General features: G+C 48.9%; 1 protein-coding gene across 4 annotated transcripts in view; it reads left to right on the forward strand.

Annotated features, from left to right (window-relative positions):
- The first annotated feature begins 250 nt into the window (after nucleotides 1-250).
- Nucleotides 251-27,000, forward strand: part of LOC121671589 (mitogen-activated protein kinase kinase kinase 3-like) — a 75,948-nt gene continuing 49,198 nt past the window's right edge. For all 4 annotated transcript variants that reach the window (XM_042043557.1, XM_042043560.1, XM_042043558.1 and 1 more), the window contains exons 1-2: nucleotides 251-333; nucleotides 21,265-21,344. Coding sequence is in view for 1 of the 4 variants with exons in the window: in XM_042043559.1 (XP_041899493.1) it covers nucleotides 21,341-21,344 (4 nt within the window). In the remaining 3 variants the exon portion in view is untranslated. The remainder of the gene's footprint in view (nucleotides 334-21,264; nucleotides 21,345-27,000) is intronic.

Raw genomic sequence — 27,000 nt, forward strand, 5'->3', positions numbered from 1 at the left:
GGTTCCGGAGCTGCCCCAGGGTTTCGGAGCCACCCCGGGGCTCGGAGCTGCCCCGGTGTCGCCCCCCAGAGGCGGGGCACGGTCCGGCCCCGCGGTCGCTCCGCTGGGTCGGTCGCAGCCGGAGCCGGTCCGCCCCCGTCCCCATCCCCGTCCCATTGGCCGCGGCGGCTCCGCGCGTCACCGCTTCCTCCCGCTTTTGTGCGCCGCCCCAGCCGAGCTGCAGCCGAGCGGTGCCGAGCGGAGCTGAGCTGCTCGGAGCCGCGCCAGCCGCTGGGACCGAGGTGGTGACACCAGCCCCGGGTGGCCGCGCATGCCCCTCCGCGGGTGACCCCGGTAAGTCCGTCCTCACCCCCCCTTTCCGCGCGCGCTGGGTCCTTGCCTCCGTGAATAGTTTCGTTCCTCTAATTATTTTACTGTCTGCAGTGGTGACCGAGAGTTTTGCAGCCTGGTCTGGCTTCCGTAGCTTTTTTTCCCTTCCTTTCTGGTCTTGCAAGTGGGAGCTTGGCCCTCCGGCTGTGTTTGGGGAGTCGTGGGGGGCGAGCGGGGGCTGGAGCGGCTCCCCAGGAGGACGGCGCGGGTTGCCGTGTCCGTGGGTGCGGAGCGGACTGAAGGACTGACCTTCCCCGGGGCTCCCCGCACACCCCCGCCTTGTGCTGGTGCTCTCGGGTCGCTGTTTTCCCCAGGTTGTCGCCTGGGTCCCTGTCCCCGCTGCAGCTGCTGACAGCGAGCGCCAGGATTAGACTCCAATACCCGTTTTGGGATGCAATAAAGTCTGGAGCCAGCGGCTTCTGGATGTGGTCACTTGGGTCCTGGTTCCCTGGAAAGGGAGGTGCGGGGCTACTTGGCCATCCCTCGCTCTCCTGCAGAGCTCCCCCTGCACCGTCTGTCCGGAGCGGTGAGGATGGGATGAGCGCGGGGAGGAAGGCTCCGCGGCGGGCATGGCCCCGAAGCTCGTACCTGCGTGGTGCGAGTGGCCGGCGGAGCTGGGGAAGCTGGACTTCCACCTGGACGGAGCGAGCGGCTGCCGTGGGGCTGTGCCATGAGTCGGGATGTTGCTCAGGAAGGATTTGCGCTGCCGGCACCAAACCTCTGCCCTCCACGGCTGTGCGGGGAGGAGCGGAGCAGAGGTGGGAGCCGTGGACCAGCTGGGCAGGTCGTGCACGGTGGCCAAGTCCAGCTCTTGCTGGCCCTGATACAGCTGGGAGAGAGGCTTGTCCCTCGGCTGCTGCTTTTAACCTCCTCTTCAATTCGTGTCTTGTAATCCAGTGGTTTTTGGGAGTGGACCTGCTCCTGGTTCGGGGAAGGGTCTTGCAAGTGTTGCTGGTGCGTGAACCAAAAACACGGGGCTCACTTGGGCTTTGGAGGCTTGGGATTTGTGCAGGCTTTAAGTGATCCCAGGGATTTCCAGGGTCAAGCTCTTTCACTTCTTTGGTGAGAGAGTGGTTTTGGGGGAATTTCTATGCCACCGTACAAATTTATTTCCAGCCCGGTGCATGCAGTTTGATGTATGCAGGATTTGTGCATGCAGTGCAGCTCTTGGAAAGCAGTTCCTCAGGTGTGCATGAGATAGATCAATTGCATTTGGGGGTTTGCTGTGACTACCTCTGTCTTGATACCTGTGTCAGATTGTCCAATTTCCAGAACCTCTAATTCGGCATTAGTTATAAACAGGGGTTCAAGGATTCCCGTGGCTCCTGCAGATCACAACAGACCTCCACGGCTGGGCACAGCCTTTGCCCTGGGAAGGTTTTGCAGCTTGTAAAAGCTCCTCTGTTGAGGCAGGACGTGAGGCTGGATGGGCTGCCAGCCTGGTGGGATGTGGATGTAAAGAACTTTTTTATACCTTCCTCGTGTGAACGGGTTTTGGTGCCGCAACTTTTTCCATGGGTCCTTAACCTCCACCAGAAACGCACAGCTCTGCCCTGTCAATGTGTGCTGATGGGCAATGCATTTATTTTTTTGGAGGCTGTCAGAGCCTGTGAGGGAAGTGTGCTCATGCAGAGAGATGTGGTCTGGATTTTCACCCAGACGAAGCGACTCCGACGTGAAGAGCCAGCAACTGTGGCGGCCAGAGGAGCGGCTCCATCCCGTCCGGAACGTTCCCATTGCTTGCTGATGCTTCGTGATTTTAGCCTGCAGCTTGGACTTGATGCTTTGTGAATTTTCCCATTGGGAAGATGCCGGCGAGGCTCACACGGTGTGTCTGGCTCCCTGGCAGAGCCGTGGGATGGAGTGCTGCAGCATGGAAAGTGATGTGCTTCCAGCCCTGCTCTCCCCAGATGGACGTGGGAACGAGTGCGAGAGCTGGCAGGATCTTCTGTTCTGGTGGATCTGGCCCTGCTGTTGGAGACCTGCTGGTCGAGGCTAGAGGGAAGTGACTCAGGGTTTGCTGTTAGAAGGGATATCTTTTATTAGACTGCTTGGGGAAGGCAGGCTGGCTTTGGAGTGCACAAGCCTGTCTACACGTAGAAGAAAAGAGGGAGTGATTGCTCAGAGTCTGCCTTGGCTCTCCAGACTGAGGGATTCAACTGAAAGAAAAGGGGAAGCAAAAAAGACAGGTTCAACTACAGCTCAACCTGTGCAGTTCATCTGGCCTAAGGAAGCACATTTCATCTCTCTACAAACCTCTGGACTCTTTAGATCCTGAGATGCAGCACAGGACAGGAGCGTGCATCCCATGTGCCAGCCTTTCAAGGGAGGTGGCCAAGCCCTTTCCAACCTGGCTTCCGCAGTGAGGAGCTGTGGGAGACAGGGGTGGTGCTCGCTGATGCCTGATGGTAGCAGGAGGCTGCTGGGCTCCGTCCCTTCCACTCCCCTCTTTGCAGAGAGCACAGGCCAAGCACAGTGTGCACAGAAATGTGCAGAATGTCAGCTGTGCGCTGGGGAGATGGAAAACGCAGTGTGGAGCCATGAGAAGTGGAATATGGATTTAAACTTTTTTATTTTTTATTGTTTCCTCAGACACTTTTTAGAAAAGCTGTAAATGGCCCACTGATACTGAACCTGGAAGATTCAGTCTCCAGACTTTATTTATTTACCTATTTAAGCTCCTCAAGGGGAAATGGGTGACCGGGTGTTTTGATGACTCCCTCCAAGGAGCAGTTCCTCTTCCCCACAGGCCAGGGCAGTTCAGCATTTCTTTCTGGCACCTTTTCTGCCTTTGCAGAGTGCAGTGTGAGATGTAGAGGTGGTGAATATCATCTCAGTTGTGCCTGAACCACGCTGTCTCCACAGGCTTGCCCCATATCCTGCATGGCATGAACCTTCATCTGATGTGGTCAGTGCTGTGGTGAGCATCAGACAGGCAAGATGAGGGGCTTTCTGTCTGTGAAGGTGTGGGTGAGCACGCAGGAGTGTGGATATGTGGGCATTTTTGTTTGTTTTCTGTCTGTCCCTGAAGTTCTGATCTGGTCTAGCCAAGTAATCTTCCCATCAGTCACTAAAATGCTGCTGGTGCCCAAATCGAAAGGGTGGTCAGGCATTGGAACAGGCTGCCCAGGGAAGTGGTGGAATCACCATCCCTGGAAGCGTTCAGAAGCCATGTGGATGTGGCACTTGGGGACACGGTTTAGTGGTGGGCTTGGCAGTGCTGGGTTAATGATTGGACTCAAGGATGTCAGAGGTCTTTTCCAGCCTTAACAAATCTGTGATCCAGTCAGTCTGTCTCAGTTCACCTTTAATAACACAAGAAATTAAAAGCTAAGACCTCCTTTAAAAATCAATGCCTTGCTCCTCAAAGCCCCTGGGGAGCTGCTCCTTGCTGCAGACCTGTTGTGTGGGCGTGAGGAGCACGGGAAGAATGCTGTAGTGGGGCTGCAGGCGGGGGGTACCTGGCTTTGTTTTGGCACGGGGGATGTTGCTCCAGGAGCTTCCCCTGGAACCACAGGGCTTGGGGCCAGGCTGAGACCGGGATGGTGGAAGAAGCAGCATCGGCCTGGCCCGTGATGGGGACCCTTGCAGCTCTACAGCCCTGTCTCTGTGACCAGGGGTAGGGACACACCGTTGCGCGTCATCGCTGTGTCTGGTCTCAGGTGCCAGCTTCTGTTCCCAGGGCGCTTGGAATGTCTGTGAAGGGACCCAGAGGATTTGACCTGTATTTCTGAGGCTGTTAGAGGTCAAAGGTGAAAGATGTACCTGTGCCCTCAAAAAGAGGGGGTTCAACTCCCAAATGCATTCCCCAAGCAGCTTTTTTCTATGCTGGAAGATCCTAATATAAATGTCAGTGGAGACCAAGTGGCTCAGAATTTGATGAGAATCTGTGGTTGGTTCTGTTCTCCTGCGTTAAACCCCAGGCTGGCCACCATTTTATGCAGAACTAATTGTCACTTCTGTGAGAGCTCCTCTGATTTTATTCTCTCCACTCTGGGAAATGATTCGGTGCAGCCCAGGGAGAACGAGCTGTAACAGCAGTGAACCAGGGTGGAGCTGAGCCAGGGTTTGGCTCAGAAGCTGCCTGGAACAAAGTCCGGCTGGCAGAGCGTGCCGTGCCCGGCAGCTCGGGCCAGATCCTGGAAGGAGCTGGCCAAGCTCCTGTGTGGGCTGCTGTGTAAACAGCATGTGTTCAGGCCAGGTCCTGGGGGGGTGGGAGGATGGGTCAAGTGTTCAGGTAGTGATTAAACATGAAATTCCTTGAAAAAAATATCCCTAGGTGGGTGGATTAGAGGCGCTCTGCAGTACTACTGTGGCCAGGAACTTTCGTGCTAAAGTGACAGAAAGTCATCTGATTGATAGCTGGGTGATTCAGAGGGAGAAAAAGACTTTGCACAGTTGCTTTGAGAAAGTAATTTGTGAGATAAGAAATCTTTGTGATGGAGGTAGGAACGTCTTAAATCCATCAGTGCTGAAGGGTGCGGTGTGGCCCCTGCAATGCTTTGAGTGCTCCTGTGCTGGTTGGGCTCTCTTGGTGTGGTTGAGTTTGTCTTGTCCATGTGCAAGTGTGTTGTGCACAGTGGCTTTAAGGTGCTCCCAAATCCCCAGGGGAATATTGAAAACTTTGCACATGACTGTCCTTAGCACAAATGTGTGTGTGAGAGTGAACCCCGTGTGGAACCGGTGCAGAGGGTCAGAGGAAGATGCTGCTGCTTTGGCACATCCGTTGAGGTCTGTCCTTGCTGAGGTTGTCCTTGTCCTTCAGTCCTCAAGTGGTCAGGCAGCTGGACTAGATGATCACTGTAGATCCCTTTCAATTGAGCTATTCCATTCTGTGGGTGTGCATGGAAGTCCCTTGTGATGAGGATGGTGGATTACTCAGATTGCTTAGTACTTTTGTGCTGCAACTGCTTGGTTTTGGGGTTTTTGTACTGAGCGAAAATCAGATCATCACAGTCTAGTTGGGAAATAGTGCAGCGCCATCCATGGTAAATAAGAGCCCAGAAGAGTTTAGCAGACCCGTAATCTCTTCACAGTGGCCTGTCTGCAGCTTTTGCTCTGCAAGGCAGCAACTGGGATGCTCTATCCCAAGCCATGAGGATCCTGCAGAAGGGTGGTGTATAGAGGGTGATGGGCACGTCTGGCTCTCACCAGCTCTTGGTAACAGGGATATCTTGCCCAGATAGAGATTTAAGGGTTGGGGCATCCTCTGCATGGGGCAGTGGTTTGATAAGGAAGGGTTGTTTGGGTTAAATAGCCTGGGGAGAAGGTGTGAGGGTGAGGTCTGTTACCACAGGTGGTGAAGGTGAACGGCAGAACAGGTGAGAGTGCATGCAGAGAAACCCTCTTTTAAATACCCATTTCCTTTCAGCCTTTCTCCTCTTCCTCTCTGTCACTACCTGGGGAGTGCCCTGGGGGGGAACTGTCCCTCTCTTGCAGGGTCATTGCAGAGGGCAGCTGATAACACTGTTATCTATATCTGGGTGATGCTGATGGGGGCTGATGATAGTGTTATCTACAGAGGGGTGATAACCCTGAAGTCACTATGCTGTGGGAGTATGTGGCTGGAGGGAGATGTGTGGACTGGGTCTGTGAGGCAGAGCGGTTTGGGAGTGTGTAAGTGATGAATAACCAGTACCTGGAAATCAGAGATCAGAGATTTGGGCTTCCTTCTGTTGAGACTGATCTGTGCACTGATGTAGTGTGGGGCTGTGGAGCAGGGCTTGTTTTGCTGAGCTGCTCAAGCATCCTTCAGTTAAGATCCCAGGCTGTGCCAAGCTCCTGGAAAGCTTTCCTTGCTGATGGAAATTGTTCACACTGAAGCCTCGATGCCTTCTGTTTGCCTTTCAGCTCAAATCTACTGCAATCCTTCTGCTGATTCTCCCTTGGAGAGTGGCTTTTGGGAAACCTCAGCACCCAGTGGTTAATAAGCCAGTGGAATGCACTGGTTTGCTGCTCCTGGATCTTAGTCCCTCAGTGCTGGTGCTAACAGAATAGCAAGAGTCATTAGAGAAATATGCAAGATATTCCAGTTATTTCTCTTTGGATGGTGCTGGTAGCAAGTAATAGAGATAAACAGACTGTGTTGAGCTGTGCTTAGCTTATTGCATCATTGCTTTTACTGAAAGGGTCAAGGTCCGGCTCTGGATTTTGCTGCAGGATGCATTTGAGCTGCTCCAGAGCTGTGCTGTGCCAGAGGGAAAGTGTTTGGGAAAGGCATAGTTTTGGTGCTCTCTCTGTGTGTTCCTTCTGAATGGTGGCCGTGGCTGCAGTGCCTTGGTAGAGTCAGGATGGCACAAGCCCTGTCAGGTTAATTCCTTGGCTTTGCACTGGAGAACTCTGCACTTGGCTCCTGTTAGCCCTCAGGAGCTGCTCCTCCCCTGACAGTGGCAGCCAAGGGAAGCCCTGCTGACATCTGCTGCAGCCTGGTGGCTTTTGGCTGTGCTACCCAGGGAATAGGAAGTGCTCCTGGGTGCTGACTGGAGTCACAGGTGGCTCCGATGAAAGGGCAGCTGTGTTGTTTCCTGCATGCCCTGATTATGGACTTCATCTGAAGACTGGCTTGGCTTCACCTTGCTTGGCTGAAATGAAGGCTTTGAGGAACCATGCCCATTCTTGCCTATTTTTGTTTGGATTGGGGGTGCTTACTGAGGCTCTCCACAGTGCTCTCCCCGAGACGCTGTGATGTTAAAAACGTGCACAATGTACCTGGCTGGTGACACAAGAAAAAGAGAGACAGTGTTTGTTTAATCATTCCAAAATTTCAGCAACTTCACCTCCAGCATCACAGGTGTGAAAAACATCTGGTGTGAGCCTGGTTGGCTGTAAGGGCAGAGAATGTGTTTTCACAATTGGCTTTTGGACCCAGCACAAAAGGTGCTGAAGGTGGTATGTGTCTTCATCTCTCGATGGGAACGAGCTAGTTCTAGTCTTGGTCTATGTCCAGGAAATCCTGTGCTGGAGAACTTCCCTTTCAGGAACGTGGTGGGGCTGTCCCAGGGGGGTGGTGTGGTACACTGAGCTTGGATGAGATGGAGCAAGGCTTCCCATACCTGCTTCATCATCACTTGGGAAGCTGATTTGCCTTTCATGCCAGGTGTTGCCAGAGAGGTGCAGTTTGGTGTCCCACTCCTGTGGGAGCTTCCCAGGCAGCAGTGGCTGTGTGGTTGGTGGTGTGGGAGTCACCGGGAGGTGATGAAAGTGGGAAACATTTATGGAAGAACATGGGATGTGTTGGACAGGATCTCCCCTTGCTGCGTGGGGATCCTACCACCTCCCTGACCTGTCTTGGGCTGGATTTCCAAAACCTTGGACAGCTATGGTTGAAGGGCTCTAGGCTGCATCACAGGACATCACCACCACCATGGCCGTGTTCAGGAGTAGTGCCTCTGCAGGAGTGTCTCCAACCCAAGGAGGATTCTTGCTAATCCCTGCGTCCATCTGCCACTTCCCTCTTCCTTCTCTGCCTGCTCCGAGTGTGAAGCACTGATAACACCCCTGGATCAGGACCATGGGGGATCCTGGCTGCTGAAGGCTTTGCTAAATGCTTTCATGGGACACAATTTGTGGCATCTCCCCTAAAACCTCCCACAAGGTACCTTGCTGCAAGGCTCTATTTTGGGGCTGTCTCTGATGCAATCTGTCAAGACACAGGCTGCTCTTTGACTTACTGCTGAAAGTCTGGTCGGGGCTGGATGACCAGTTGCTTACCTAGCATTACCAAAGCAACGAGTTGTTGCTTTCCATGACTCATGAAAATGCACTGTAGGCTCTCTTAAGAATGGCTGAGATCATTTTTTGGCTGGCTTTGGGCATCTGGTTTCCTTAGCAAATAGCAGTGGGAGTGGAGGGAGGGGGATTTCCAAACTCGTTTCTTTGTATGTGTGATCTGGTTTTTAGAGCCCCACTCAGAAAGTACTTACTTCGTTTAAAAAGGGGATGATAAAAAAGGACCTGTAACTTCCATGGCTGTTTGGTTTTTGTAGCATGTCTCATTTAGTTGTGGTTTGGTGTAAAAAGGGGAAAGATGCTAATAGTATTACAGAGCCATATGCTGTGTTTCTCCTCTTAAATAAGCAAGGATAGAAACATTATGAGTGGCATTTTCTTTTCGAGCAAATCCTTCTGGGGACGGAGAAGGAGGTACAGCGGAAATTCTGCAAACAAAACCGTAATTTCATCTTTTTTTTTTGTTGTTGGTCATGTTTGCTCAAATAGGGGACTTTGATTCTACAGTGATGCAGCAGAGCAGAGTATTAGCAAGAGGTGTTTTAGTGTTTGGTTAATCTGATTATTACTTTTAAAATATTTATTTATTTGTAGACCCTGGATTCACTTTCTGTTTTTTTTCCTGTGCAGTCCAAAGGCAGCAGCACTGACATCCTTGAGCACCAAGTGCAGCAAGATTAGCATTAACCAGAGGAGAATCAGAGCTCTGTGACAGCTTCAGAGGACAGGAGGTCCCCAGCTGTTCTGACACCTCTGCACCCAGGTTGCAGCCGCCTCTGTGATATCTTTCCCAAGTCCAGCCACCCTTTGTAGGCACCTGAGAGCAGACAGAGCAAAGGGAGGGGAAATCCTGGGTAGGCAGAAGGTAATTGCTTGGGTAGGGAGATTTGTGGCGTGGTGGGTTCCGTGTGCCCATCCTTTTCAGGGCTGGGAGGAGCGAGGGTTTGGTGTGTTCCACACTGTGCAGTCACGGTGGCTGAGTTCAGGGATTTGATAGCTGTGAACCAGCCTCTCATGCTGTGCGTGATCTGTGCTGGTGCTTGGCTGGGGTTAATTCTGCAGCCAGGGCAGGCAGAAGCGTGTCCTGGTATGCTGAGGGATGGGGCTGGAGCTGCCCGAGGGCTGCAGAGGAGCCGCAGATCTGTGCTGGGAACAGCAGGAGCACAGCAGCTCGATGGCCCGGCCCTCGGCCAGGGGTGAGCGGGAACAATGTGACTGAACAGGTTTGTGCTCACTTCCTTGTAATCTCGGAGATGAGATAATGCAGAAACCCAGAGGCTTTGCCAGCGCGAGGTTTCCTTTCTCTGCCCCGTGCGTGCCCTGCGAGCAGGAGGGGCTGGCTTGCTGCTGTCTCTGTGAGAAGCTGATGAAAAGCAAACCCTTGGAGCTCAAGGAATGGCACGGTTGGACTCCAGTGAGGGTGATGGTTGCTACCCCCAGGGCTTGGCTCGGGGCTGCTGCCTGCACAAGCACCCTGTGCCAGGAGCTGCTGTGTGCACCACAACTGCTCAGGCCCTTCGTGTTCTCCTCCTCATCTGAATTTCTCTGCATCTTTGCTATTTCGTTTGGATAGAACGGGTAAAGGCCACCAATTTAACCAGATGTGTAGTCTTCACCCTCTTTTTCCATGGATATAATGTATTCAGTGCATAGCCTAGCATGCCACAGATCCGGGTCTTCTAGGTCTTAATAGATTTGTTCTATGTGAAAATAGGAGATAAATGTGACCTGAGGTGGTCTGCTCTTTGTGGTGCTTTTAGCATTTGAACATGTGGCCAGAGTTTATTTCTCTGAAGTGGTGGGCAGCTGCAGCCCTGGTGCCTGTAGTGCTGTGGTGGCACTGCCCCAGGCTCAGCAACAGCATGGGATGAGCTCTGTGAGATCCAACACAGGCTTTTTCAGAAGGTTAAGTCCTTATTTATAGACTAATTTTTACCAAAAGGTAAATTTCTGCTGGACAAGATCCACCAGCAGCTGTAAATCTGGTAGTTTTGGTGAGCAGAGAATGCCAGCAGATGAGCTGGCATAGCTGAATTCCATGGCTTTACCCTGCTCCATGCTGGATAAAAGAAGTGGAAGCACAATTTGAAAAGATGTTCTGCTGTATTATTATTTTATTTTTTTGTAAACTGCTGTGCCTTGATATCATCCCCCAATGTATAATGTTCTTTTGACTAGGAAAGCCAGCATCAGGGTACCCCAAAGGGGCTGCTTAGTTTCTAGGCAGGTGTTGCTGTGAAAGCTGTATTTTTCCATCTGTAACTTACAGATGGAGATGTTGAAGGAGCTCACATCTCCCTGAAATTAAGTCATTCCCTGTCCAGTCTAAGGTTTCCAGTGTATACTACTGGGTAAAAGGAATCCTGGATCACATCCTTTCCTCCAAAAAATGGAGATTTATTTCATTTAAAGTAGATGTTTCTATTCCTTCTTGTTTGAGCGTTTCAGACGTGAATTGTGCTCTTCAACTTTTGACATCTGCAAATACTTCTTTTTAACAAAAAAAAAAAGGGAAGTGTGGATTCTGATGCAATCATGTGACTCCCAGAATCAGGTTCTTATGAAAAACACAGAATCCTGTGAGAATTTGTAATGCTCAGGGTTATCCTATTGTCCAGCAGTTGAAATAGAAAATGAAGTAAAACCTTCTACTCCCAGCTCCCTTTCCAGAGGTGCTGCCCCATCCCTTGGTGTCCATCTTGTTGCAAGAGATACTTAGATTGTGTGGCTTTTGGTGGGTTTTTTTTATGGTGTGGGGTCTTTTTTATGATTTATATGGCGAAATATTCTTCTCCTTGCTTGGTGAAATTTGCAGATCTGTGGTCTTGAGGCTCTCAGGTTCTCTTTGAGTTATGTGTGAGGATGGTCTCTTGTGGAAGCCTCGCACTCTTTAGGCATTTTAAAACCAGGAAAGAGCCTTGCTGCTGTTGTGGCAAGAATCAACGCCAATGCAAATTGCCATGTAAACCTGAACACCTAAGCTGCATTGGAGCCTCTTCTCCCCAAACCCTTTGGTTCCTTGCATTTCCCTTTCTGGGGTGGTTGGTAGTTGGGGTTTTTTGAGCTTTTTTCTGATAGTGTATCACAGGAGGCTTGACCTGGATGTTTGCTGTCTATTCTCTGGCCAACCTGCCTTCTGCAAAAGTAAATGAAGTGCCTTTCTACCTTGGACAGGAGCAGGTTTGAGTGCTCAGAGAGGCACAAGCACTCTGATAGTAGAAAAATGAGGTTCCTGTGCTGCTTGTGGCTGTGGGACAGGAATTAGGGGACTTGCTTGGGTGCCTCAGAGCCCACTGAGGCTGAAAACCAGGCTAATGCAAGTCGTCTGTTGCTTAATGCTCCTTGGGAAAGCCCTGTTTGCTGTCTCTGGAGGTATTCAAAGCCTGCCTGGACGTGATCCTGTGCAACCTGCTCTAGGTGAGCCTCCTTTAGCAGGGGGGGGTTGGACTGGGAGGTCTCCAGAGCTCTCTTCCCACTCCAACCATTCTGTGATTCCGTGAACATCTGGAAAACAAAACGTCTTCAGAGGGCAACACTCTCCCACCACAAGCAGGCAAGCAAAGCCCGCGTTTTTCTCTACAACGTGGGAGATATTTATCTTGTGACTAAGCAGAAAAGTTAAGAGATGGAAAAGGTCCTATTAGATCATCTCATCCACCTCCCTGCTGGCAAGCAGCTCTTCTCCCTGGTGTATATATTTATTAATAGGCTGCTGGGCAGACAGGAGTGGTTTGCTCAGGGCACTGTGGAGGTGAGGGCTCTGCACGCACGTGACTCGACCTGCACGTGCACAAGTTGCTTGCAGCAATAGGATTTTGTAGTAAAAGGGCCAAAAGCTCTGGACTCGACATTCTTGGCGTGTTTGGAGCCTTCCCCTTAACTTGCTGTCAGTTTGTGCAGGCATGAGGCTGTCTTTTTTTAGCATTCTAGGAATAAGCTAATTTTACTTTATATTTATGATGGAGTAGGTGGCTTGAAAACTAATAATAATAGGTGGGGGGAAAAAATAGAAGCCTTTTGGAAAGGAAAGGTCTGCCAGCTGGACCTCTGCTCAGCTGGCCTGGGCTCTGCTGGCCGTGATCTACGACAGTGGTGTGCGAAGGCTCCCAGCGGAGATGTCAGAGAGGTGCAGGTGGAAATGCTATTGCCATGACAAACAAAGCAGTGCTGGAGCGTCAGGCCAGAGCTTGGGGAACCATCAGCATTGCTTGGTTTATTGCTGCTTAGTAACCACAGCACGGCCTCGTGCACATGGATTGGTTTTTATTTCGCATTCCCCGATTGCAGCTCAGAGCGCTCGAGTTGGAATCGCCAAGTGTTGAGTGTAAAAGAACAAATTCTGTCCTTAACTAGATCAGGGAAGAACTACAGCATGTAGGGAATGGGAGCAGAAATTTCCTATCCAGGCTTGTGCTGAACTGCCTTCTCCAACTGAGGCTGCATTGGCTTTTGCACTTAGGATCACTTCACTGGCTCCAGAAGTGTCTCCTGGTCAGCACCACTGTGAGATCAATATTGAGATCAATACCACTGTGAGAACCATCCTGTGGTGCAGGTGAGCAGCCAACCCTGCTCTGTGCCTTTTTGGTGACATCTTTTTGCTGGCGGTGGCACTTGGTTGGGCCCCTGGGGCTGTCCTGCAGGGTCTGATGATCCATTTCCTGTCACTGCGGTACATTTTGTGTGGTTTTTGGAAGTGTTACGGGACGTCTCTTGGCTGAGTGATTGCTCTGTTGCATGAGGAGAAGCTCTCTCCCAGATCCATGGAGGGTGTTCCATGGTACAGGCAGTGTCCCTGGCACCACTGGTCTTTCTCTTGGCTTGTTCTGTGGAAGTGACAGTATCACATACGACGTTTTCCAGGAAAACTTCCAACACTTGTAAAGAGCTCTGACATGGGCTTCGCCTCCCTTCCCTCCACCAGACATCTTCTAGGGAGGAGGGAGCTGGAGCAGGGCACAGTGCATGCAAGGGGCAAATCTGCTTTACTATTATTTAATTCAGAGAGAACTTGGCCTAAAGATGTAAAAAGGAATTGCAAGCACTGTCTGGACACCACCTCTCCTCATCAATTAGCGGCATTAAACTCTCAGCAGGGAGGATTAATTAGAAAACTGAAATCTTTCTGTCATGACAGCCTTCTGGTTTCCATTGAAATGCAGCCGGAGGACTGGAAAGGCTTCTGTATTTTGTTTTGATATGCAGGCATATGTTTCTTTCCATCCTGGAAATTAATTCTGTCTGTCTGTAATGGAGCCGTGGGAATCAATATTGAGCTGATCTGTATTTCTCCAGAGCTTTCTTCTAAAAGCAGTTGACTGCTTCCCCACTGTGCCTAATAAGTGACCTGATTTCGGAGCAGCTGAGCAGCTGGTCTGCCAGTTCAGAGGTGTTGTACAGCTGCCTTGATGGTGCAAGGCTGGTTCATGGTCTCTCAAGGGTGATGGGCTTCTGTTTTCTGGAAGTGTCCAGATCAGACTTTCTCTGAGCTGGACACAATGCCCACAGTGACTTTCCATTGCACTGCACCAGGCTGGACATCATAAGAGAGGAAATTACTCATCCCACTGTCTCTCCTGCAGACTGCTCTTGGCCTTGGTGAGCGGTCATGCTCTCAATCTCAAGTTCTGCAATGCCCTGAGCTGGGTTTAGAGGCAAGATATGCCTTTTCCTCAGTGTCATCATCTTCCCTCCACTGGGCTTGGGGATGGGTGGTCAGTGCAGCAACAGCAAGCTGCCACCTTCTGCTGGGGTGGCAGGTCACTCTTGGGTGATGGCACAGCTTGGGCAGCTCTTCTCAAGAAGAAGCTGCCCTGTGTGCACTGCAGCAAGCAACAGGCTGTGCTCAGGCTCTGCAGAACCACAGCTCTGTGAAAATTGTGTGGGGAAGGGCTGTTAGGAGAGGCAGAGCAGGCCTGGGAAGCCCTGAGTGCTCTGAGCTTAGGGCAATGTGTGTGCTCTGCAGACCTGTAAGGCTCTGTGAGTGTGTGGCTGTGTGCTCACAGTCTGGTTCCTGGGCTGTTGATGGCTCATTTCTTACCATGGGGGCAAGTGCACTTGAGTTCATGTGATACTGCAAGTCCAGAGGACAGGAAGAACAAAGCCTCTGTGCAAGCTGCCCCACATGTTTGTTTCGTAACCCCATCACCACCCCACTGATGGCAGGCACGAGCTCGTGGAGACAGCACAGTCCTGGGGCTATGCAGAAACACGGCCCTTCTGCCCAAAACCACAGCTGGCTTTTAATCTTTGTTTGCCACTAAGCACTCACTGAGCTCTGCTTTCTCCCACTGGAGAAATCTCAGTCCAGAGTTGCATGGCAGAAGTGGCATGAGCAAGGAAAGGACCTGTCAGATTTTGTGGTGGCTCTTGGGGTCCTGGTCTCCCCATGTGCTGCGGAGGTTGTGCTTCTTGCCCACAGAGAAGGAGCAAATCAACCAGGTAGCTGCTGAGAGAGCAGAGAGTGGTCAATTAGTCGTGAGCCGTCAGCTTTGCAATCGATCAGAAAGTCTCATTGGGATCAATAAAATCCAGCCAGGCTGCGGGGGTGAGGCTGTGGCTTGTTAAAGAGGAAGCTGTGCAGGGGGATGGCTGTGAGGGACTATCGATCGTGGCAGGCTGAGGGTAAATGCTGGATTACAAAGGCTGGTGGGATGGCTCCTGGGATATACAGGTGTGTTATCCTCTGTGCTCTCAGGGGGATGTTGCAAGGGAGAAAAAGTGGATCAGAGACAAGGTGGGGTGAGTGTGGAAGATGGCACAGTGGCTTCAAAGCCCTGATCCTGCCATGATGTCATGCCAAGGATGTGGGATGGATCTCCCCCCTTCCCAGTCCAGAGCTTGGTTGCTTAGTGCTAAAATCCCTGTTGGAGCATGTTGGATCAGCCATAAAGTTGGTTATGCATTTGATACTCCAGGAGGTTGAAGCTACAGAGACAGGGTTGGTTTCTGCCTGCCATTATCCTCATGGAGAACTGGGCATCCCAGTCCCTGGTGCAGCTTCCAGCTCTCAGGCCAGGTTCCTTGTGGCACAGTGTTGGATTTGCAGCTCTTTGGTGTGAAGCTTCATTCATGGACACACTTCATTTCTGATGCCAGATGCTTTTCTCCATTTGCTTTTCCCAGGAAAGATTTTTCTTTGAGACGAACACTTTTCTCATGGCTTATTTCACCTGAAGGTTTTACTAGCTATTCTTCCTTTTTGGTTTCTGCTCCTTCTCCTTCCTGTTTTTCCCCGAAACATGGAAGAAAGAGGCCTGAACTTCACTTTTCCAGATACACGATTTTGTTTTAATTTCTCTCCCACAAAGTCTTCAGTCATATGAGGAGAAAGACAAAAATAAGACCATGAAAACCTGCAGGAGGAAGAAATTACAACATTTTTCTGCATTGGTTTTTATATTATGTGTAGAAATACCTTCCCTTTGCTGTGTTCACTTAGAGGACAATTGTTCATTGGATTCAGAGGGTTTCTGTAGGTGTAACTGGCATCAGGATTTCCCTCTGATTCATAAGTGCATAGAGAACAATCTGAGGACAGGATTTTGCCCTGTGAAAGGGAGAATGTTGCAGGACAGTGCTCTCCCCTAGCTGCAGACCTTCATCCTCACAGGCAGGGCTGTGTGTGTAAATAATCCTGCCTCAGCTTCATCTGGGGAGTTGAATGCTCATGGTTGCAGGAGATGAGGATCCTTTAGACTTGGTCACTTCAGTACCTGATTTGAAAGCCTACGTTTAGGCACAGTGGGACTGAGTTAGGCTTTGGGATGTAACTGGGGTGTCTGCAAATTGGTTCATCTCCACCAGTTGCTGGAGGTGGTTCCTGTGTAAAAAAAGTGAGTTCAGTAGAGACATAGTTCTGTGCTGTGCAGACCCTGACAGAAATAAAAACCCAAACAAGTGGGGAACACGTGAGTTCTCTGGACACCTGCTTTGCTTGACCTGTCTGTTATATGTAAAATAGATTAACTCTGACCTCATAGGGCTGTGTTGTCTGACCTTTGCTGATAGAAGAGTCCTTTCTAACCTTTTGATTTTCTTCTTTGTTTTGTTGTTCCAGAAGTTTGAGATCTGTATGGAAAATCAAAGCTATTTAATATGCCAGTATACATTACTGATTACTGCACTGACTTTGGTAAAAGGAATATTACTGCAAAGCAAGAAGAGGAACTGAATTTGAAAAATACCAGTACCTGAAGGGGCTGCAGGAGAGCTGGAGAGGGACTTCTTAATTGGGCATGGAGTGATAGGAAAAGGGGGAATGGCCTTAAACTGAAGGAGGAGAAATTTAGATTGGATATTAGGAAGAAATTTTTCCCTGTGAGGGTGGGGAGGCCCTGGCACAGGGTGCCCAGAGAAGCTGTGGCTGCCCCTGGATCCCTGGAAGTGTCCAAGGCCAGGCTGGATGGGGCTTGGAATAGTGGAAGGTGTCCGTGCCCATGGCAGGGGGTTGGAACTGGAAGATCTTTAAGATCCTTTCCTACCCAAACCACTCTATGATAACTTACTGGAGCATCCTGTCTGGAACATTTCATTTATAAAAGGTAATTTCTTCTGAGAAGAGGATTTGTTTTGAGATCTCAATGGCTTCTTTAAAGGGCTGTCATGGATGTTAACAGCAGGACTCAGGCAGGTTCTAAACCTTTTATTCTCAGTACACATTGTGCTGGAACAAACAGGATGGCTCAGGAGATTTCTCTCCAGAAGCAGCTGTCAAATACAGCTGCCCTGGCTGGGTCAGTGACTGAAGGAATCCTCCACTGAGCGTGATGGCTTTGAAACACAGATCTCTTCTCCCAGCAAGATGTGTCGTGAGAAAGATTCTTAAGCAGTTTTGGGGTGTCATACCCAAAACTGGGGAGAAGCAGCCTCAGCTGATGGGTATTGATACAGAATTGCTCGTTGGGTTTCATGGGCTGCAGTTCCCAGGGCACTGGCTGGCTCCTTCCATGAGCTGTGCTGGTCTGTGCCTGTCACTTCCAGCTCAGAAACCTGGTCAGGAGAGCTTTTTTTTCTCCTCATCTTGGCTCATGAACTTTGTCCCTTGAGCCCTTTTGGGGAGGTACACCTGCAAACCTGGCCTGGTTACACATGTCTGCAGAAAGTCCATCCCAGCTGTGTGTTCATGAACATGGAACCACAGAATCACTTAGGCTGGAAAAGAACTTTTAACATCACAGAGTCCAACCATTAACCCAGAACTGCCAAGTCCATGCTAAACTGTGTCCCTAAGTGCCAGATCTACATAGATGCACAGTCTTAAATGGCATTTTTTTTTACTTCCCTTGCATGGTGTACATCCTTTGGATAACCTGGGTGGAAAATGCCCTGAGGGCAGGGTCTTGTGTGTCTAAGTGGCATCAAAATTTTGCTGTTCTTTTGTGTATCCCAAAATATGGATCCAGTTTCCAGGGCAGTTCTAAGTACAGCAGGTCAAACGTTCTGTAGTGTCTAGAGAAAACTATAAGAATGAGGTTGGGATGATCAGAGAAAACCTGTAATATTCCAACCACTCTCCCTTTGCCTTTGAATCCCTCGTTGCCAAGCCTGCTGGCTGCCTGAGCTATCAGCACACGTACATTGCTGTTCTCACCATTAAAACGATCTCATTTGCTTTGCTGTTGTTTTTAACGCTACCCCAGCGCTGGCCTCTGAAGCTTTTTGAAAATAACATTTACAATAATATTTTTAACAGTTCCGTAGTATACAAAACTCCAGTGCTCTGGCAGGACTCCCGGAAACTTGCTGAAAGTTAATGTGGTCAACTCTTAAAAAGGAGAGATTTTTTCCGCTTGACTCTTGCTTGTTAAACTCTCTGAGCCCAACATGTTCCCTGCTGCTTGAAAAAACAAGGAAAGTCCCAATTTTAGCAATGCTAGTTTGAGTAGCTTTCCAGCCAAGCCCTATTTCAGGGGCAACTGTGGCTTATTATTATTATTTTTTTTTTTTTTACAGTGGTGTGTCCCTACACCTTCAGACCAAAGTGTTAAGTGGTGCTCAGGCAGGAATAAGTAGGTGCTGCTTTCCCTGGAAGCCTGGGGATGATAAACTGCAGAGGGAGATGCCACTTGCTTGTGCTGCAGTAGTGGCGAGACATTCTGACTTGAAGTCCATGTTTTATGGTGGATGTTGAGCCTCTGTGGGGTAAGAACAACCCTTTTTGGGGTAGATGATACGTAAATCCCCTATATCAATAGTAGATTGCAGGTGACTCCAGCTCTTAATGCTGGACTGCACTCTTCTTGCTTTCCCATCCTTCATAATTCCTCCCAGTAAGTCTCCTGGCCACTTTGTTTTGTCTTCCTTACATCCAGGGGAAAATCGCACTTCTCCATCCTCTCCTCCCCTGGTTTGCTTTCTGTAACTTAGATCCACAGGGGCAGGAGTCATGGATACACAGACATGTCATAGCTGAACTGTTGTCTCCCTTGAGCTCAGTCCTGCTTAATCCCTTTCCAGCCAGGAGTATGGGAAGAAAAGGGAAAAACTGGGATTAACTTTCAAAGTGGATTACTAACTTTCCATACATCTCTCACGTAGATACTCATACCCTGCACTTGTGGAACCATAATGAAATTGAGCCACTTTGTCTGAAAATTTCGGCTCAGGCAAATCAAAACTGCTTTTCCCCTAGATGAGAGCATCTGAACTGGGCTTTCCTGCAGGTTAAGTAACCTCCAGCACTTCCCTGAGCAGACTGGAGCAGACAGTCTCTTGCATGCGCAGCACAAACCTGGGGTACATCGCCCCAGCATCCCTGGGAGCCAACACCTTGCTGAGCTCTCTCACTGCTTAGCAGGGAGATTTTGAGTAGATTTACACAGTTCTGTTGGCTGTGGGACTGGTGCAGTGCCCAGTGGGAGCCCAGTTTCAGATGCTCACTGGGTTTGTGTCGAAAACTGCCAACACTTGCAGGCTCTTATCAGGGAGCTTAGTGGGAGGAGAACCTGCTTGGAGCTGCATCTATAGGAAAAGGATTTTCCCCTTTTTTTGCTCTCTTATTTTTTCCCCTTTCCCCCTCCCTGTTTTTTAAGGGACATAATAATAGGGCAGAATTTGTACTAGAAACAGGAATTTGTCCTTCTGTAACAGGAAGCTGCTGGTATGTATTTTTGGGAAGCCACGGAAATTGCCAGTGTTTGCAGTCGTTTGAAGGCTGGCTGTCCTCAGGATTGAAGAGATCTGCTAAAACAGAAAACCTTTCTTTCTCTTGTGTATCCATGGAGGTTTCCTGCCCTGTGTGCAGGGGCTGGTTTGCTCACGAGGGCTGGGCACTGGGGTCTCAGGGGTTTGCTGTGGCAGAGGTGATGGAGAACAGCACAGGGGAGGGCTCTGCTGATGGAAAGGTCACCTGTTTTTTTCCAGGGCTCGTTTGCACAGTTCCTGTAGGTGCATGTTATTGTGACTAGATATGGATTGGAAAGGTCTGGAAGGTCTCCAGAAAGCCATTAGAAAAATCTATTACTCTGATAGGAGAGTTAACCTGGGCTATCCCAGGAATTTACAGTTAATCCAGGCTATCTGCCTGTGGCCCTCGGTGTAAACTATGCACACAGCTTAATTCCTGGAAGTCTCACATCAATTTTGAAAGCAAAAGCGAAGATCTGGGCTGTTTCCTGCTCTTGTTATAATCAGATGGAATTTTTACCCTGCTTTCTTGCTGGTTTTCTGCACCCTCTTGATTCAGTGCTGCATAGACTGACCAGTTCCTTCTCAAGGTAGGATTTTTAACCTTTCAAGCTGTTTGCTTGCTTCCTTGCCTCCTCCTTGGTCTTGAAAATGGACAGAGCAGAGTCCCTGGTAGCCCTGGGCTCTCAGACTGAGTGGTGCTGTCCTGGGAGGAGGCTGCAGCAGCAGAAGGAGCAACGCTCTCGGGGGCACATGGACGTCTCCGCCTCTGCCGCTCTCTTATCGCCTTCCCTTCCTGCTCATCTCTCTCAAAATAGGTTGGATAAATATCCCTCTGCTCGCCAGCCCTGAGGCACCAGAGCTGCAGAAAATCACTTTAATCCACGCTTGGGAGCATTCCTGATTCTCTTCAGATTTGTTGCTGTGTTTGAATCGATTTGACCAAGCAGGGGGGGTTTCAAAGTGCCTTTTCCTATCATTTCTGACCAATGCATCATGTTTAACACTCCAGGATCCATGTCAGTGTCCTGGAGCACCTGGCTCTCATTGACTTCAGGGCAACCTGCAGTGACTGCAGGACAGGAATGTCTTACTCCCTGTGCAAGTCTGATCAAGTTCTTGAGGTGTTTCTCCCTTTTCTTGTGCTATCACACAGGTTTATGACCAAAAAAATCTGAGGGCTTATCAGGCAGCTAAAGTGGAATTTGATGTCTTCTATCACAGTGTTCTTTAAAAGGTGCCCATCTTTAGGTGGGTTTTGCCTTCATTCAGTCTAAAATGAGGCTTTTCATTAGTGAGCAGGACAGGTTCCAGCAGGCTCGGGTCTGCTTTAGTTTCTTGGTGGACAAAAAACCCCAAAAAACCTGACTGGGTGCAGGAGTTTGGCTGAATGCAGGATGGAAGGTCACTGAACCCACTTCTGTGCTGGTGTTGGGGCAGATTAAAGGCAGAAACTCTGGGAGGCCTCCTAGGGACGTGCCTCCCGTGAGGGATGGACAGGGCAGTCGCTGCTTCTGAGAGCTGCCTGCACTCAGCTTTGTTCCCATGCAGTCAGAGGAAATCTGGTCCAGCCTTGGGGAACCTTGACTGCCGTTTGGAAGGCCTAAATTTAGGTTTCTGCTTTGCTTCAGGACTGCTTTCCCATGTCCTGCTGTCAGTCTGTTCCCCAAGTGAGTGTTATCCCACAGGGATGCTGCGGAATGTGAAGTGTTAAAGATGGTATTGCTTTAGGGTTACATTAATCACGTAATAACACATTAAAAATATCATGTCATTACAATTTTCTGCTCTTAAGGAAGTACAAATTGTTTACTCCAAGAATTTGAAACCATGAACGTACCAGGTTTGTGATGTGTTACCTTTGGTGTGTGCAGAGGGGGGCAGACTCCTGGTCTCCATTCCTACCTAAATGGTTTCCTCCTTTCCTCTTTCCTCCTTCCCAGGTGATGGTGGGGAGAGGCCTTGTGAAAAGTGGTCCTGTACAGTGAGCCTGTTGTCATGTCAAAATTAATCTGTAACCTCTGCATGTGTTTGTTACAGGGTGGATGCTTGAGAGAGGAGGATAAGGCACAAGTGTCTGGGACCAGTGGAATGGAGGCCTGATGTAGATGGAAAGATGGGTAAGAACTGGATTCCCCATGAGCAGTCAATTTTCTGCAGCCTGCGTGGTGACAGACTGGGGAACATTGCTAAGATGCTCTGACTGAATATTACGTTGCTTTCTAATTTATGTTTAGCAGTTTAGTGAAGACAATTTCTCCAATTTTGGCACCTTTTTCTGAGTACGATCTGGTGGGTCATGTTCTAGGTGGAGTCTCTTCCCAAGTGTGCCTTGTATTTCTCTGCAGAGCATCTTCATTCCCTGTATCTTTTCTCCTAAGGAATTTTCTGTTTCAAACAGAGCTAGAATATATTGCTTTTCTAATTGGTGGCCTGGATTACTTCTACCTTCTTCCTCTTCTGCTGGAATAGTTTTTTGTCAGATGCTCTGTGGTGCTGAGGGAAACTTTATTGAAGTGGGAATTATTTGTAGTTCTGGAGGTACATAATGATTTTGATCTTACCTCTCTAGACAAGAACTTTATCCGAAAGAAAATTCATTATGTAAGAAGTTGGGACCACTTGGAAGTGCTTAAATGGCTTCCTGACCTGGTGACCCAGGAAAGGAGATCTTGGAGGAGTCCTGGTTGAAGCTGAGCACTTCACTTGCACATTTGCAGCATTTACACAAGTTCACCTGAAACTTTTCAGGGATGGCTGAAACGATGCTTTAAAAAAGAAAAAAAAAAAAAAAAAAGGAGATATGTGTGGGAAGATCACTAAATTTAGGGATTGTTCTTGCAGATGTGTAGAATCACAGAAAATCACAGAATCATAGAACTGTTTGGGCTGGAAGGGACCTTAAAGACCATCTTGTTACACCCCCTGCCGTGGGCAGGGACACCTTCCACTATCCCAGGTTGCTCCAAGCCCCGTCCAACCTGGCCTTGGACACTTCCACAGCTGTGGCAGCTTCTCTGGGCACCCTGTGCCAGGGCCTCCCCACCCTCACAGGGCAGAATTTCTTCCTAACATCTAATGTAAACCTTCTCTCTGTGAGTGAAGCCATTCCCCCTTGTCCTGTCACTACCTACCCTCAGTAAAAGCCTTGTAGAAACGTGATTCAGAGTTTGGTAGTGGTTTGAATTTAAAAAATGAAAAGTGTGAGGCCTCTGCCACACTTTAAGTGTTTATTCTCCCCTACGGAGAAGGGAGAAGAATGGTGTTTCCCCCATCCTGGCTTTATGTGTCTGTTCTTTTTGCTCTTTCTCTGTTACCTAGAAGAGAGATTTTGTGGGGAGAGAACTAACTTAAAGCTTGGTTAAAAAAAAAAAAAAAAAAGGAAGAGAAGAGAAGAGAAAGTCCAGATCTGCTTCTTCAACATAAAGAGTGACAAATTTCAGTTTAAAATCCCTGGTGACTAACCCCAAAATTTTTTAGAAAAGTTTTCACTTTGAAAGCAAAAGCCACTGCTTTGTCAATGCGTGTGGGCTTTTTTAAGAAGGAAAGCTCAGACTTGCCCTGAGCACCAGCAGGGAAGGAGTTACTGGCTCCAGCCCAGTTCTCAGGAGATTGTCAGTTTGGTGGCTTCTTGTACAGAGTGGTTGATAGAAGCTGCTCAAGATGCCTTCAGCCTGCCAGCTGCAAATATAATATGGGTGCACCAGGGCAGCATTCGTTGTGGGAATTTTGTAGCAAAGAGAGGCACTGTGGCCGTGTTTTTGGGAACGCGAGCTGAATCAATAGGAATCTTGTGCAGGTTTGGAGTTCTGCTTGCACTTGTGTGGGGTGGAAGGCGCTGTGCACGTCCCCTCACCAAGGTGTCGTTGCTGTGGCTCGTCACCAGCAGCATCCACGCCTGTGTGGGGTTGGATCTGCCAGGATGGGATCGTGCCCAGATGGGATCACGTTGTGGTCCTGAGTCTGGTCTGTGGCTCAGCTGTCAGGATGAGATGGGTGAAGTGTTGTGTATCCCCATCAGTGTTTCTGAGCGGTGCCTGTCAGTTAAAGAATCGCTGCAATAGCTTTGCTGACGCACAGAAATTCGGGCTAAATTTTGAGGGTTTGTTAGTTTCACTTCTCTCCCTCTTCCTTTCATAGGTGTTTGTTTGCTCCATGCATTGGGGTGAGGGAGCGTTTTCAAGGGAAGTGCAGGGGATTTGCAGTTACATCATTGATTGCCTTCTGGAAAAGACCACAGAGGAGATGTGTAGGATGAGGTGATCTCTGACAGTCTGTTCCAGCCCTACCTTTTTTTTTCCCAGGATCTTATTTATAGTCTGCTCAGTGTCTCAGAGTTCAGCACAGGACTGTTCACTCCTAGACGTGTTCTAGGGAAGCTGCATGACCTTGCATGGAGACCACAAGATGGGAAGTGGGGACTTCTGGCGTCTCTGTGTCATGCAGTGCTTGGACCAGCCCTGTGCAGCCGTTGTATCTCGGGGCTGTTGCAGTATCTCTACGTGGGCCAGCTTGGGACCAGCCTAAGTCCTTGGCACTGGGTTTTCTATTCAGCTTACAGTCCATTTCCATCTGCAACTCTCCTCAAGGGTCCAAGACTCTTTGTAATTTGATCAAACAAGTGCTTGTGACACTTTTTAAGGTGTCCTTATCTCCAGTGCAACACAGTGGAAAAACCATGGCCAATAAGTATTAAAAATTAGCATGTTTAAACATGACAGCGCAGTAATAGTATTAAAAAATCTGCAGAAGTTGGTACAAAAACCATCAGCTTGTCTGCTTAACTTTTATTTTTTCTGTTTTAAAAATGATTTAAATATTCCTAATTGTGGTTATGAAAAGCTGTGTGCGTGCATGTGTGTTTCTGATGATAAAAACTCCAGGAAGGCCGATGTATTCTGCTCAGTGTATGTCTGTACAACTCAAAGGTTTAGGTCTTTAGTGCTTTGCTGGAGCAAGTGTGACTTTTGCTTCAGCAGAAAGGTCATCTGAGGTGTGGGAGATGGGAGAACGATGTTGTTCATAGTATTGACTTGACAGTGTGTGTGTGATTGCAGGCTGGGCTGGCAGAAGGCACGGCAGCTTGCTGAAGGCTAGTTTGAGCAGCCATGGCATGGCCATTTAGCTCAATCAACTGTTGTTTGGGGGGCTGCTGAAACAGAGAGAACTGCTAGAGCTGGAGGTGGCAGAACAGACCCTATCCCATGGATGCAGGCGCTGATGTCTCAGCCCTCCCATGCCGTGTTTTCCTCCTTCCTCAGTAGGCAATGCTTTCACTCTTCACTTCTTTCTTGCTCTTAACTTTCTCTTTGTATGCTGAGAACTATTAAGGAAAAAATAATTCATCTTAAGTTGCGGCACTTTACATTCTAATAAGATACATCAGGCTTTCTAGCTCAGGTCTTAATATTTTTGAGAGGTGTCTGAGTTAAAAGGTGCTCATGGTCTCCTTCTCCCTTTCCTGGCACTGCACCTGCTGTACCCAGGGCTCAAATTTAGGGTTTGGACACCTGGGGAATGTGGGACTGGACCTGCACCACACCTGGGATGTTGCAGCCGTTGCTGCAAAAACAGGCCAGGAGTTCATGGGCTCTGGGCTGAGGCTTTGAGCACTGGAAGTCGCTGGGCTGGGAGGGAGAATGAGTTCTTTATGATCCCTCAAATAACCTTCAAAGGTAACGGAGTCAGTCAGGGGAAATAACTTGCCAGTTACATTTCTTTGCTGGGTAAACATTTTTCTCCTTTCAAGTGTGCTCAAGAGAGAGGTACAGGTTGTGGGGAGAGGTAATATCTTTTATTAGACCAAATGATAGAGGTGGAAAAAACCAGGCTGCCTTTTAGGCACATAAGCCCTTCTTCAGAAGGAGCAAATTTTAAGCTTAGCAGGGAAACTGCTGGAATAATTGGCCCAAGTTTAATTCAATTATGTTAATCCGTTAGAGGAAAATTAGTGTTTGTGGAGCAAGGGGCAGGGTTAGTAAAAAAGTTGTGAAAGTTTGTTGTGGGATGAGAGCGAAACCTGGTACCTTTGAAGTGGTGAGGAGTAGCAGAGCTGCAGGCGTGCAAAATTTTCTTAAATGTGGTTCGTTTTGCTTTATAAGGGTCTAGCCAGCCCCTGCTTGCAGCTCTCCTAGACTGGCTTTAATCTGCAAAAGCAAACGAGAAACAAGGGGTTTGTCATGAGCAGTGTTAGGTTTATGGTTGGGCTCAAAGATCTGTGTCCTGCTCCAGCATCCCAGTCACTGGCTGGATGTGAGGGGCAGCAGCTGTTTCCCACAACTCTGTCCTCTTCAGCAAATCTTCACCCCACCAAATGCCACCCAATTTCAACCCAGACATTTGTTCCGTGAGCCAAGAAGGGGTGAAGTCTGTGAGGTGGCTGCACCTCCATGGGTTGTGCTCTTGAGCTGCTGGAGGTGAAGAGCTGAGAGGAGGAAGGAGAATGACTGCCAGGATGTCAGATGGGGGAAAATTGGCTTCTTAGCTGGGCTTTGCCACTCTCCAAGCATATGGGGATGTACAGGGGACTTGTGGTGACAAGTGTGCCCAGGGATGGGGCTGTGGAGGAGAGCAGGGTGTGCAGAGCCTGGGAAAGCTGTGCCGGTGGCTCCGGCCCCGTGGAATTTTCCTGCGCGCGGTGCTGTCAGGGCTGGCTATTTCAGGAGTGGAGGCTTGTGGTGAACCACAGACGTAACCTTGCTTTCCCTCCCTGCTGAGCTAAACCAAACACCTTTTGGATCCTGAGTCCTTTTCCATTGCAAAAGTCCCTGGTAAGCCTTCAGGACAAGGGAACATGGGCATTGAGCCACAGTGCTTCACAACTCGTCAGGAGAAATTTCTTGTGTGATTTGTGGCCTAACCACTGAAACTTTTACATGTGATAAAACTTGCCATCCCAAATGCTCTGGTTTTGGTGTTTGCCAGGACTGATCACTCAGGGTTTTAAGGGCATCGTTCTCACCTCTCCTAAATGGAGGTGCAGTCCCAGTAGCTTTGCCTTTTCTTTTGGTTTTTCATGAGGAAATTCAGAGGGCACTTGAAGTTCTTCATGATCTCACCCTGGCTCTCGAATAGGTTCTGCCATAACACATGGATTTATGTGCCAGGTTAGTCTCTTTTGCTGTTTTCTCAATGCCCTCATTAATTAATTAGTTTTAGCATGTATATATTACCTTGGAGGTGTGTGCTTGTTTGTGTGCATGAGTGTTTGGAGACTGGTTGCATCTTGTCATTGGTGATTTGATTTAGTTATATGTGTGATATACGTTTATAATTTTAAAAATAACTGGTTTAGCTTTTAAAAAACAGATTCTTGCCCTCCCCTCCAAGCCCATTCCTGAGCTCTGCTTTCTGTACCCTTTTGCAGGGGGATGTAAAAGGAAGGGCTCGTTTTGATCTAAACACCGTCTCCAATTTGGCTGTGCAATTTTTCCAGTAGCTGTGTGGATCAGCTGAGGGGTAGAGGGGGAATAGGAGGCAGGAACTCATCTTTATCCCCAAGAAAAGGGGCATGTGGGATGGTGTAACTGTGCCCTAAACCCACAGATGCTCTGTTGGGCACTTGGTGTGATGGACATCTGTAGCTGTCAAAAGCCTCTGATGGGTTTGGTTTTGTTTCTTTTCACAAGGCAGTTACTGATTGCACTGTAAAAGTGAAATTAAAAATCCAAACTGATGTCATTTGTGGAGAGCAAGAGTCGAGCATCCATTTGTCAGGTAAAGGATTAATAATTTCCTCTGCCTGGTGTACCCTTTAGCATTATAATTCTTTGATAA

The sequence above is a fragment of the Corvus kubaryi genome, unplaced genomic scaffold (assembly GCF_017639235.1).
Source record: "Corvus kubaryi isolate FWS band 111438036 unplaced genomic scaffold, C.kubaryi_AGA036_p1.0 37398, whole genome shotgun sequence".
In the NCBI taxonomy this organism is placed as follows: Eukaryota; Metazoa; Chordata; class Aves; order Passeriformes; family Corvidae; genus Corvus; species Corvus kubaryi.